The sequence below is a fragment of the Formica exsecta genome, unplaced genomic scaffold (genome assembly GCF_003651465.1).
Source record: "Formica exsecta isolate Colony F162 unplaced genomic scaffold, ASM365146v1 scaffold21, whole genome shotgun sequence".
Classification (NCBI taxonomy): domain Eukaryota; kingdom Metazoa; phylum Arthropoda; class Insecta; order Hymenoptera; family Formicidae; genus Formica; species Formica exsecta.
Genome location: NW_021849398.1, coordinates 3,577,667 through 3,590,935, shown reverse-complemented (window position 1 = coordinate 3,590,935; position 13,269 = coordinate 3,577,667). Strand labels below are relative to the sequence as shown.

General features: G+C 39.2%; 2 protein-coding genes across 6 annotated transcripts in view; one reads left to right on the top strand and one right to left on the bottom strand.

Moving 5' to 3' along the window:
- The window catches only part of LOC115235082 (obscurin), a 48,351-nt gene extending 38,523 nt beyond the window's left edge, over positions 1-9,828 (top strand). For all 5 annotated transcript variants that reach the window (XM_029806639.1, XM_029806636.1, XM_029806637.1 and 2 more), the window contains 15 exons: positions 133-316; positions 400-700; positions 841-1,419; positions 1,516-1,940; positions 2,066-2,829; positions 2,909-3,207; positions 3,305-4,224; positions 4,297-4,736; positions 5,032-5,170; positions 5,529-5,998; positions 6,323-6,556; positions 6,781-6,925; positions 7,053-7,556; positions 7,696-8,852; positions 9,179-9,828. In XM_029806639.1, coding sequence (XP_029662499.1) covers positions 133-316; positions 400-700; positions 841-1,419; positions 1,516-1,940; positions 2,066-2,829; positions 2,909-3,207; positions 3,305-4,224; positions 4,297-4,736; positions 5,032-5,170; positions 5,529-5,998; positions 6,323-6,556; positions 6,781-6,925; positions 7,053-7,556; positions 7,696-8,852; positions 9,179-9,425 — 6,808 coding nt within the window. In that variant the 3' untranslated portion in view covers positions 9,426-9,828. The remainder of the gene's footprint in view (positions 1-132; positions 317-399; positions 701-840; positions 1,420-1,515; positions 1,941-2,065; positions 2,830-2,908; positions 3,208-3,304; positions 4,225-4,296; positions 4,737-5,031; positions 5,171-5,528; positions 5,999-6,322; positions 6,557-6,780; positions 6,926-7,052; positions 7,557-7,695; positions 8,853-9,178) is intronic.
- LOC115235096 (NEDD8-conjugating enzyme UBE2F-like) lies at positions 9,589-11,810 on the bottom strand. Its single transcript, XM_029806675.1, has 5 exons — positions 11,592-11,810; positions 11,101-11,220; positions 10,865-11,026; positions 10,621-10,782; positions 9,589-10,525 (listed from the first exon to the last, which is right to left on the bottom strand). Exons 2-5 carry the CDS (start codon positions 11,200-11,202, stop codon positions 10,409-10,411), a joined length of 543 nt encoding a protein of 180 aa, XP_029662535.1. The 5' UTR covers positions 11,203-11,220; positions 11,592-11,810; the 3' UTR covers positions 9,589-10,408.
- Between the last annotated feature and the right edge of the window lie 1,459 nt (positions 11,811-13,269).

The following is a 13,269-nucleotide window of genomic DNA, read 5'->3' as shown; positions in this document are numbered from 1 at the left end:
TATATTAATCTAAATCTATGTCATCTTGGAAAATATGTATATATCTATATATATAGATAAAATACATTACTGTTTAAAAAAGCTGATAAATGTTATTTCTAAGACAATTGTATATAAATATACATTTTTCAGGTTCTGCAAAGGTCACGAAATTCCTCCTGATGATTCCAGACTTAAATGGACCGTCACTAGCGGCCCGGCAGCTGATAAATTGACCGAAACTAAAGTTACATTAAAAGTACCAAAATGTACCAAAGAAGATACTGGAGAGTATACCTTGAAGTTAAAAAATAAGTGGGGCGAAGGCGAGTCTAGTGTAAGTTATACAAATTAACGGAAACTACGGAAGATTATTTAATAAAAAAATGTGATATGAGAGAGAGATCTATGTTTTTTTAGGCATTTTTAAGTCTTCTATTGAAACCGGAAATTGAGAGCTTTAGAGACCACACCGCGTCTGTTAACGAGCGAGTTGAATGGCAAGCTATTATCAAGGGAAATCCAAAACCTGAGATCACATGGATGAAAGATGGTACGCAGCTGCAAAAGAGCGAGCAGTACGACATGGAGGAAGATAAGAGGAACTGTAAATACAAGCTTATCGTCAAAAAGCTCAGTCTAGAGGATAAGGGAACCTATACAGTTGTGGCAAAGAACTATCTGGGCGAAGTCAGTGCTCAAGCCACACTTACGCCTCACAGTAAGTAAATAAAACTCTCAGCAATATATATAACATACGCATAAAATATAGAAAGCTAAGAATCTTTGAAATAATAATTTAAATCTATAAGATCTTTTTTACAAGTTTAAAACATGTAAAAATATTTGCATTTTCCACAGCCGAGGCTCCGACCTTCCTAAAAGACCTGTCGAAGCAGCAATGCAGGGATCGCGAAGACATCGAATTGAAAATCCGCGCGACCGGTATCCCGAAGCCGAGCGTCGAGTGGTTGAAGGATGGCGAGATTGTCAAAGAGGACGAGCGTCACCAGGTGACGACTCATGTAGACGGCATAGTGGACAGTACACTCTTCATCAAAACTTTCTCAGCCAAGGATGCCGGAATGATAACATGCAAGGCGAGCAATGTCGCCGGAAGCGTGCAGACCAACTGCAACCTATCTATGATGTTGATGGAACCTTCGTTCGGTAAAGCGTTACCAAGATCGGCGGAGGTTGACGAGGGCGAACCTTTAGAGCTCAAGGCCAAGATAGACGGCAGTCCGATACCTAACATCGCTTGGTTCAAGGACGGCGAGAAGATCACCCCAGACGATCACGTCAAGATCAGTACGTTGCCGGATGGTACCACAAAACTCACCATTGATGTGGTGAAACCCACTGATTGCGGCGCCTACAAGCTCGTTGTTACAAACTCCAGCGGCGAGAATTCCTCGTTATGTGCTGTCGCTGTCACGCGTGAGTGAATCTTTTTTTTTCTATTCGTAAAATCCACGCTGTTTACAATACGATCAAATTATTGTTTAATACGAGATTGATCTACGCTTTTTGTAGCCGAACGAAGAAAACCGTCGTTCACGAAGCCATTGGAGGACGTGAAGGCCGTGGTTGGGCACCCGTTGAAATTGGAAGCACAAGTTCTAGCTTTCCCGAATCCGCAGGTGCAATGGTTTAAGGACGGAATACCGTTGCGACACACAAAAGAGATGTATTTTATGAATGAGCCGAACGGTCTCATTGGCTTGAGAATGGATTATGTACGTCCGGAGGATGCCGGCACCTATTCACTAATTGTCTCCAATGCACTCGGTGAAATCACGGGTACGGCCAAGGTAGAAGTGGAGGAAAGAGAGAGAAGACCGGAGTTTGTTACGAGTCTTCAACCGCAGACCGTTGTCGAGGGTTTCCCGGTGAAGATGGAAGTGAAAACTATAGGAAAACCAGCGCCTGAGCTAAAGTGGCTTCGAAATGATGAAGAAGTCAGTATAATATTTATTTGTATCAATGATAATCGAACACACACATATTATTCTAACTGTAATAACATCCTCTCGATTTCTCGAAGTCGATTTTTATTAAGATAACGTCCGTGATTAAACTTTAGATTATTCCGGACAACAAGCATATAAAAGTCATCAGCCAACCGGATGGTAGACAAGCTCTGATCCTCGACAAGGCAATGCCGGAAGACATCGGCGAGTATCAGGTGGTAGCCGGCAACACGGAAGGTACCGCGTCCTGCAAAGCCAAGCTGGACGTAGCCGGCAAGGTGAGACCGGATACGCCGGAAGAGAAGCCAACGTTTACCAGTCCCATGCGCGACGTCTCCATTGAGGAAGGTCAGCCATTGACGTTAGACGTGTCGTTCGTCGGTAATCCGATCCCTGATGTGAATTGGACGAAGGACGGTGAGCCGATTGTACCGTCAGAACGCGTCACGATGAGCTGCGACGGCAAGAAGGTCGGTCTGCAAATTGACCCGTGCGAACCCAAGGACGCGGGCGTTTATGGCTGTCGGCTAAGTAATCCGCTGGGCGACGACACCACCAACGCGAATGCCATCGTTCGCAAAGTGTACCAGTCGCCGAACTTTACGCAAAGGTTCACAGACTTGCAGCAGCTGCCCACATACGACGCCAAGTTCCCGGCCCGAATAACCGGTATACCGCATCCGGAAGTGACCTGGTATTTCAACGACAAGCCGATTCTGAGGGACAACGACAAATACAAGATCAAGCGCGACGGCGACGCTTGCTGCCTGTACGTGAAGGACTGCACATACGACGACTCGGGACCGTACAAGTGTAAGGCGGTTAACAAGGGCGGCGAGGCGGAATGTGTGGCGAATCTGGCTGTTGTCGATAAGATGTAAGATTTAGCGGAAATGTGGGAGAAAAGGGAAATTTTTTTTTAGCTCTCTTACATACGTTAACATTTGTAATTCCAGTCAAAAAATGCAAAAGGTCGAGCCGCCGGCGTTCCTGAAGAGGATCGGCGATTGTGAAGTTTATAGAGGCATGCCGGCAAAGTTTACTGCGTGCGTCACGGGTTACCCGGAGCCCGATTTTGAATGGTATCGCAACGGTGACAGGCTCTGGCCCACTGATCGCATCAGGATGGACCAGGAAGGTAGCTTGTTACGACTCACGATAGCCAATGTGGACGAGCTAGACGCCGGAAAATATGTGCTGAAGATATCCAATCCCCACGGTGAAGATTCATGCAGCGCAGAGATGGTTTACGAATGTAAGTAAACGAGACTTTTAACAATGCTACAAAATAATTTGTGTAGTCTTAAAATAAGTAAATTTGTATATTTTGACATCTTTCAATATTTATATAGCTTTAGAACCCCGCGCAAAGAAACCTCTCGCCGATCAATACGCTGATTACGACAAGTACCAGAAATCGGGCATTCCGCTACCGCTAGCGGACCGTCCGATCATTAGCCGTATGATGGACCGGCATCTTACCCTCTCGTGGAAGCCGTCCATCCCGATCGGGCCTCGAGTGCCCGTGACCTATCTGGTGGAGATGTGCGAGCTGCCAGACGGCGACTGGTTTACTGCACGCAGCGGCGTTCGCAGCTGCGTGTGCGACATACGCAATCTCGAGCCGTTCCGCGATTACAAGTTCCGCATCCGAGTGGAGAACAAATACGGTATAAGCGACCCCTCACCGTTTGCGCAAACTTACCGCGCCAAACTCGAGCCGGAACCGCCCAAGTTCTTTCCCTATCTGCCGCCGGGTATTGACTTCCGTCCCGAGACCAGTCCCTATTTCCCGAAGGACTTTGACATCGAGCGACCGCCGCACGATGGCTACGCCCAGGCGCCTAGATTCTTACGTCAGGAATACGATACGCAGTACGGTGTAAAGAATCATAACTGCAACCTCTTTTGGTTCGTTTATGGTTATCCTAAACCAAAGATGACATACTACTTCAACGATCAGCTGATCGAGTCAGGCGGTCGTTACGATCAGAGTTACACCAGAAACGGACAGGCAACTCTCTTCATCAATAGAATGCTCGAGAGGGACGAAGGCATTTACGAAGCCGTCGCTACGAACGAACACGGCGAGGCCAGACAAAGAGTTATCCTGAAGATCGCCGAGTATCCTACGTTTATTGAGAGACCCGACGAAACCATCGTGATGGTGAGAAGAACCGGCCAATTCACCGCTCGTGTAACTGGCGTACCTTATCCGGAACTCAAGTGGTACAAGGACTGGAAGCCTATAGCTTCGTCTTCTAGGATCAGGGTATGTTCTGTTCATGCTTTTATTTTCTTGATTTCATTTTGCAAAGTACAATCTTATTACGTTTTTAAATAGATACAATTCACCGAGCCCGATATCACGACTCTCATCATCAACGAGGCCATCGCCAAGGACGAGGGTCTTTACTCGATCAGCGCGGGTAACGTGGCCGGTTCGATATCCTGTTCAGTGATGCTGCACGTAGAGGAGAACGAGCACGAATACGGATACAGAACGTATCGGAAGAAGATGGACGTAAAACCGCGCGACAAACCGTTCGGCGATTTGTACGATCTAGGCGATGAGTTAGGTCGCGGTACTCAGGGCGTCACTTACCATGCAGTCGAGCGGAATACCGGAAGGAATTATGCTTCTAAGATTATGCACGGACACGGTGATCTCAAGCCGTTCATGTACAACGAGATGGAAGCGATGAACAATCTGCATCACCGCAAATTGTTGCGACTGCACGACGCTTTCGAGACTAACGATTCGGTCACACTCGTCATGGAATTGTATCCTTCATTATTTTTTGCATATTTATTTTTTTAACTGGTATATAGAATTAATCATAATATAAATAATTATTATTTAAGTTAACTCCATTTTTTTCAATTCTTCACAGTAATGGCTATTAACAAAGATAGCCATTAGGTTTCCAATTATTTTTTATAATTAATATTAATTTCATTGATAAAAAAGATATTATTATTCTAATTAATTCTATATATAATTTGTTTAATATATATTATTCAAAATTACGAATTAACACGATTGCCTAGCAGAGAATCCTTAACGATGATAATTTAGAGCGGCTGGTGGCGAATTGGTGGATACTCTCACGAGACAAGAATACTACACCGAGATAGATATCGCTCGTTATATACGTCAATTGTTGTGGGGATTGGAATACATGCACGGAAATTATTATGCGCATCTTGGTCTAACGGTACATTGTTTAAAAATTGTCTTTTTCAAAAGAACACGAAAATGTATTCAATAATCTGTATTGATTCCTCTTTATATCATTGAAGCAAACATAAAATTTAAGATTTCTACATAATGACTATTTAATCAATAGTCATTACTTTTTACTAATAATTTTATTAATGAAAAAATATTACTATTATTTTATTTAATAATATAATCTACAAAATTATCTACTTTTACGAATTAAAAGATATAACGTAATGTATGTAAAAACATAATTAATATTTCTCACATTTTATTTCATAAATTATTTATTTTTGGTTCTATTATGATTAATATATTTTTTTAATTCAACATGTTTTGCTTTTTCTTCGTAGCTCGGCGATCTATTAATCTCGCACGCCAATGGAGATGATCTGAAGATCGGAGATTTCGGACTCGCCCGCAAAATTTCGCACACAAGGCTGATGACCTTGGCGTACGGTATGCCGGAATATATCGCACCGGAAGTAACTAATAACGAGGGCGTCAGCTATCCCGCAGATATGTGGTCCGTCGGTATAATTACCTACATCTTGCTATCGGGCATTTCACCGTTCAGAGGCGCAAACGATAGAGAGACGTTGAAAAAGATCAGGGAAGGCAGATGGGACTTTGACGATCGATGGAAGAATATCTCGAATGAAGCGCAGGACTTTGTCCGCAGTTTACTGGTGTACAATATCGAAAACAGATTGGACATTAAGGCCGCTTTGGCTCACCCGTGGCTCAATTATATTGATAACCCGCCACCGGAGCCCTACAGGATACCATCTGAGAACTTGAAGAATTATTACAAACTTTATCGGTAACTAAAGATTATGTTCTTCTCTCGATCTTTGATTATACACTAAAAATTATAATATTAATTTTGCAAAAATAATTTTCAATCTCATCTATATAATGAAGTGATTTTGTTTAATCAAAATATAATTTTTAAAAGAAAAAAAAATATACGATATATATATATATATATATATATCTGCAAGACATGCTATGAAAATAAGATTCACGAAATATGTTTTTATATTATAAAATTAATATCGATTTATTCGATATATTCGAGTTCGAGGTTTCTTTTTTAGAAAGGGATAATTAAGAGTTTGATTGTAAATGAGATATATTTTTACAGTGATTGGTACAGTAATGCTTCATGCCGCACGTGGTATCGCAGACGTAAACTGGAGACAGCCTTCGAGGATCCGTCGCGAATGGTATATCCACCCGGACATAGATTTACACCTGAACCCAGCCTCGATAGGAGTCACAGTCCGTCGAAGAAACGTTCGCCCAGAACATGGGAGAATCAAATACCATCCAGAGAACCGATCGACACGGAAATCGGGATTATCACGAGTGAAAGCCAGTAAGGAGATATCAGTAAAATAAATATCTGACTTGTATATCACAAATTTTGTCTTTATAAATAAATAATATTTATAAAATTTATAGGAAAAGTATATATGTATATCTGACTTACTACAAGAATTTAGTATTGTTCTTTGAAATAAAATTATAGAAATTTTACATAACTTTTCCATCAGATTCCTACGATATAATATAGTTTATGTTGTAAATTATATTTTATAGTTATCAAAATGGTCCAGACACGTATCTTCTTCAGTTGCGAGACACCGACTTCCCTGTACGACTACGTGAATATATGAAAGTCGCATGTAATCGCAGTCCCGGATTCTCGCGTTCCATTGCCGAAGACAACGGTTTTGACTGGAGGGTACGTGCAGCTACAAAGAATATTGAAATAAAATATACTAATTTAAAGTTTAATTATGTCTGGCACGATACATCTATTGCATTACACATTTTGTGAAATTATTTCCTCAATTTTCGGTTTCGTTTAGACACCCATCATACGGGAACGTCGTCGATTCACGGACGTTATGGACGAGGAGATCGACGACGAGAGGAGGGCGCGTATAAACCGTTATGGATCGGCGGATACATTTACGCTTAGACGTCTGAAGAACGAGCTAGGCACTCGATTGGATAGTTATGCCGAAGCCGAGGCGATGATCGAATCAAAGAAAGAGGGTCAGCCCCCGTTCTTCCGCGAGAAGCCGCAGATCTGTCCGATCGAGGAGGGAAAGCCGGCGCATCTCGTTTGTCTGGCAGTGGGAAATCCGAAACCACTGATACAATGGTTTAAGAATGACATAGTCATCCAGGAGAACAACAGAATCAAAGTGACAGAGGACGCCGAGGGGAGGTCTATACTCAGTTTTAATCCTACGAAGGAGCACGACATCGGAATATACAAGGTCGTGGCGAGGAACTCTATAGGACAAACGATTGTTAGGACGAGGGTGTTGCTGGCAACGGTGCCTTTTGGTCCGGACTCTCCGGAGGTATAATAATTGAGCGATTTTTGAAGAGATTTGTGAAGTAAACGAGAAATTGATCTAATATATATGCAAATGATGCTTTTCTCTATCTTTTTGTCAAATATTTATCATCTTTTGTCAAATATTGTCTTGGACTTTTCAGGCTTCTGATGTTTCGGATACCGAAGTCCTTCTGCGATGGAAGCAACCCAAATACGATGGCAATTCGCCCGTGTTGTGCTACAATCTCCAGTACAAGGAAGGCGATTCGATTGCCTGGATAGATGTTGCTTCCAATATCGACCACGAGTTTTACCTTGTGCGTGACCTGAAACAAGACACGAGCTACAATTTCCGTCTGGCGGCACGAAATCGCATAGGCTGGAGCGAGAAGGGCATCCCATCGAAGCTGATTAAAACGCGACCGCCGGGTTGCCCGAAGGTGCAGATCACACGGGCAATGAGGCATCTTCAAGAGTTGACCGAAGCCGGTCAGGAGATCGTCCTAGAAGAAGATAAGCCGCACATGGATTACTCCGTGGAAGAGCATCCAATCGAATGGTCGATGGAATCTAACCAACTATCTACCAAATACAGCTTCATCTCTGAGTTGTCGCGCGGCCAATTCTCTGCCGTAGTAAAAGGCGTGGACAAGAGTACGGATTGCGTGATCGTCGCCAAGATCCTGGAGCTGAACGCTAGGACGGAAGAGCAAGTGAACCGAGAATACGAAGCACTACGCTCGCTGCGACACGAACGGATAGCCATGCTGGAGGTGGCCTACAAGGCTTCTTCCGGTTCCCCGGTTGCGGTATTCGTCATGGAGAAGCTCCAGGGCGCCGACATACTCACGTACTTCTCCAGCCGGCACGAGTACACGGAGAACTGCGTGGCGAATGCCATCACGCAGATTCTCGACGGTCTACAGTACTTGCACTGGCGCGGCTACTGTCACCTGGACATTCAGCCGGATAACATCGTCATGTCATCCGTGAGATCAGTGCAAGTGAAACTGGTCGATATGGGGTCCGCACATCGAGTCAGTCGACTGGGCACCATAGTGCCTGAACAATTGGGTCACCGCGAGTACAGATCGCCCGAGCTTTACAACGACGAGCCGATCTACCCGCAAACAGACATATGGATGGTCGGCGTGTTGACCTACGTACTGCTCTCCGGAGTCTCTCCCTTCCGTGGGAAGGACGCGGACGAGACCAGACAGAACATATCCTTCGTCAGATACAGATTTGAATATCTCTACAAAGAGCTTAGTCAGGAGGCTACCCGATTTCTCATGCTGGTCTTCAAACGCGCGCCAAGGTTGGTAGTGACGTTATAAGAATCTTCGATCTTTTCTTTCCACTCTTGTTTAACTATATCCATCGCTAAATATCTCTTTTATACATACATTGCATCTGTGATTTATACTTTCGACGTCAAACACAGATTGATATAGAATTCTTATCATATATAATAATAGATTTTTGATATTAATTAAGTAGATAGAATTTTTAACAAGATTAACATAATTATTTATTTAACTTTGTTGTGTAACTTCATAGCAATGGGATAATCGTATTTAACATTAAATATAAAATTTGTGTGAATTTTTTTTTTTAATAATACATTACATTAATTTTTTTCAGTAAAAGACCAATGGCGGAGGAGTGTCACGAACATAGGTGGCTATTACCAACAGATTATATGATTAAGAAACGCGAGAGGGCTGTGTTCCTGGGCAACAGGCTGAAGGAATATAACGAGAGGTATCACGAAGAAAAATCGAAATTAGCTTCTGAGAATGACAGCCTAGCGAGCGAGAGTTTGTTGGGTTCGAAACAGAAGCTTATTAGGTCGACCAGTATACAAGAAGAGCTACGGACCACGTTCTAACGATGGCCCTGCGATTTTTTATTTATATTTATGGACACATATACACCATACAAACACAATTCATTTCGCGTTTGTGCCTGTTTCTCTGGATAGCGAGATGAAATGATGAGAAACGCGAGAAATTCTCGTTTCTTGTATTATAATTTATTTGTTACAACTTGTAATTATATATGCAAAGATATATCGTCGTGTCAACCGATCGTCGATGCTTCGCCAACGAATTCTGTCGGCACTTAAGTAAAACGACAAGTTTCTCAACCGTCCGTTAATTTGACGAGTCTAACACAAAGGAATTGTTGCCTATACATTTTAACAAGTCAAAGTGCAAATCAAATTTTTTGAAATTTAGCAAAAAATTTCGATTATGCGTTGTATGAAAATTATAAATAAATATTTGATGAAATAATTGCGCGCATTAACCCTGGAGAGCCCTGTATTCTCTATATTTATTTAAGATACTTAACATTCGATACTTCGAATATACATGTGTGACACCTTCTTTATGTTTTCTTATGAAGAACATGTAAATTACAATGCGACTTGAGTATATTATTAAACACCCATTTTATTTACAGATGTCCCAATGGAACATTACATCTCACATTATATTATGTCTCATAGAGAAAAAAAACATTATTGTACACGTGATGCATTTTTATCCTCTTCATACATTTACAATTTTTTCATACATAATATATATAGATTATAATTAATATATATGAATATAATTCGTCTCTATAACAATCCGAAAAAAAAAATTTAATTATATAAAATTCGACCCAGTAATATCTTTCAGGCAAAAGAAGACTAGCAAAATATAAAACTGAGTTAAATCATATCAATCTAAAGCAGACTTGAGCAAGTTCTTCACTCATTCACTAAAAAGAGACATATATATATATATATATATATATACATATATATATGAAACCAATACGATAAATGTACATAATTAGTCTTGCCTTAAAATATTACAATATAAATCATCTCTTTGCATATTGCATTACATAATCTTTAACTTTATTTCGAAAGGATTCTTTGTCCTTAATAAACAAATCTGCTGCATCCCTATTTAAAGGATCGTCAAAATTTAAGAGATCCTGAAAGAAACATAATATCATATAAAATATATGCAATATAATCTCGCTGATATATTCGCTGCACTAAATGCAGCAGAAAATACTTGTATACACACAGTGAAGAGAGAATTCAAACCCCATACAACATCTTTTAGTTTGCGCGTTGGTGCCCATCCCAATCCATCAATGCTGCTTTGTCTTAAAATGGAAAGACATACATCACCATCCTCACTTATATTAGGATGCCATAATTTTGTTAAGCACTTCACTATTGGTGGCTAAAAGATGTGTGGGTAAAGATACAAAAGTATCTATATTTTATATTGCCATATCACATAAAATTGTAGACCATAAAATTACCGTCATATTATAATCCTCTGTTATATAAATTTGAAAATAGAAATGGCCACCATTCCAATATCCTTCATCTGGTATAATTAACAGTATAAATTCATGCAGACAATGTGGATCTTTGAATGTGACTTGACAAGTTAATGGCAATGTTTGTTCCATTTCTTGCACCTAAGCAAAATAATCCATATAAATCGTATTAACATCAGTACATAAAACATATTAAATCTCGTTAAAATAGATACCTCTTTGATCAATAATTTATCACGTATTGAAACTCGTCTATTGTTATTCTTTGAATTCGTTATATCATTGTCCTTTTTCAGTTTTCCACGTAATGTAATCATATTAAGCCGCTATAAAGGCTTTCATTCACAGAAAAACAAAGCATCTTATATTATGTTTCTTAAATTTGTTTGTATGAATTAATATAATAATATAATTAAGATCATAACTTGTATGTTAAGTAAAACACAGAATAAAACTTAAAAACTTGTTATATTTATAACAAATAAACAAGAAAGTTGCCGCAAATTTATAACAGGAAAAAAAAACGCTAACCAATATAGAAGCAGATCGTGATAACGTAATTTTTGATGAAACGTAAAATCTTTTGATACGTATCATAATTGAATTAAAAAAATATTATAATGTCAAAAACGCAATTATTGACATTTGTAAAAAGTACTTTTAGGTTACAAAAATAGAGCATGTAATATCTGATAATGCGATATACCTTTCGTTGCTGAATTTAAGAAGTTTCGTTTTTGTATTTCCTAAAATTCATACGTTAAAATGTGTGCAAAGGAGGCTTTCCCATTTCTATTTTTTTTTCAGATAATTTGCACCACAATTATAAATCATTGACAAAATCACAAACGCTAACGTACAATTCGAACCATCGATGAAATAATACTAAAAAGTGCTGTTCTTACGAAGATTTCTATGTTAGCAGCATCCCTCTCGTGACAAATATTGTGACTCAAATAGCATACAGTCTGATGATAACCGAAAGAATTCAAAATGCAGTAACCTGTAGTATCGCCCGGTGATAGGCATTTTCGCAAAATGTCATATGAAAATTTGCGTTTTGCTATATTGATTTCAATGTAAAAATGTTAAGAGTTTCTCTTATATGTCATGGGGTGCTCCCCAAAACTCTGAATAAAAAGACGGAAAAACGAATGGCAATAAATACACTCTGCTTGAAGTTATAATTTCGCTCGAAGAAAAAGATTCTTCGCCCTCATTTATCCACTAAACGCTTTTTGAATATTATAGATAAATTATTATAGATAAGTAAAGGTCTCCGATGTCATCGAAAGCGAGAACGAGAATGAGTAAAGAGCAAGCGAGATGAGTATCGTCAAAGAGTTTCGAAATCTCTTATATGCGGGGGGCTTATTCCTTTATATAAGTATAATATTTCACGAGTATATATGTGTTATATTACCATAGAAAATAAAACTTTTATATTATGCCTATTTAAAAATAATTTTAATGGATTAATGATATTTTTTGTGATTAAAATGATACTAAACACGACATAAACCGGATAATTTTTAGTTAAATATGTGATCAAAATTTTTATTATTAGTTTAACTAAAAATTATCTGATTTATGTTGTGTTTGATGTCATATTTTAATCGCAAAAATCTCATTAATCCATCACAATTTTTCTCAAACCAATAAAATATAAGAAAGAATCTCTCTTAAAGTAAAAATCGAAGTGACAGAAATCTAAATTATAAATTATCGTTTTGTTACAATCCTTACGAATAATAACTATTTTTCTATCGATACTTAGAGTAAAAATATTTTGTCCCATTGATGATTTAAATATGATTCGGATTGAGAATACGCAATAAAATAGTCGAATTGCAGGTCTAAATAATTAACATAACGATAAACTCCATGATATATTAATCGTTTATTAAATAATTGATCTACGATTTAAAATACTTTAATGTTAATAATTTAATATTCCGCTTGTATATACGTTATAGTACGCAAAACATTTTCGGCTTCGAATTATCAATAACATGGTATTTGGTCTTGGCGACGTAAACATTAGCGCGCTATTGTTTACATATTACGGCCTTGTTATTATTCGCACGGCAACACTTGAACAGTGATATAGTAGTTCGAGACGCTCCGTTAAATTTCTTTTCTAAATGCGATCGCGACAAATATCGGGAAATAATCTGATATAATTAATAATTAATTCTCTCTCTCTCTCTCTCTCTCTCTCTCTCTCTCTCTCTCTCTCTCTCCCTCCCTCTCTCTCTCTCTCTCTCTCTCTCTCTCTCTCTCTCTCTCACTCTGTAGGCAACAATTATTTCTTTAAAAATACTTAAAATTAAATATATTTCTTCCAATGCTTTATCGTTCGACTTTTCGACGATCTACATACG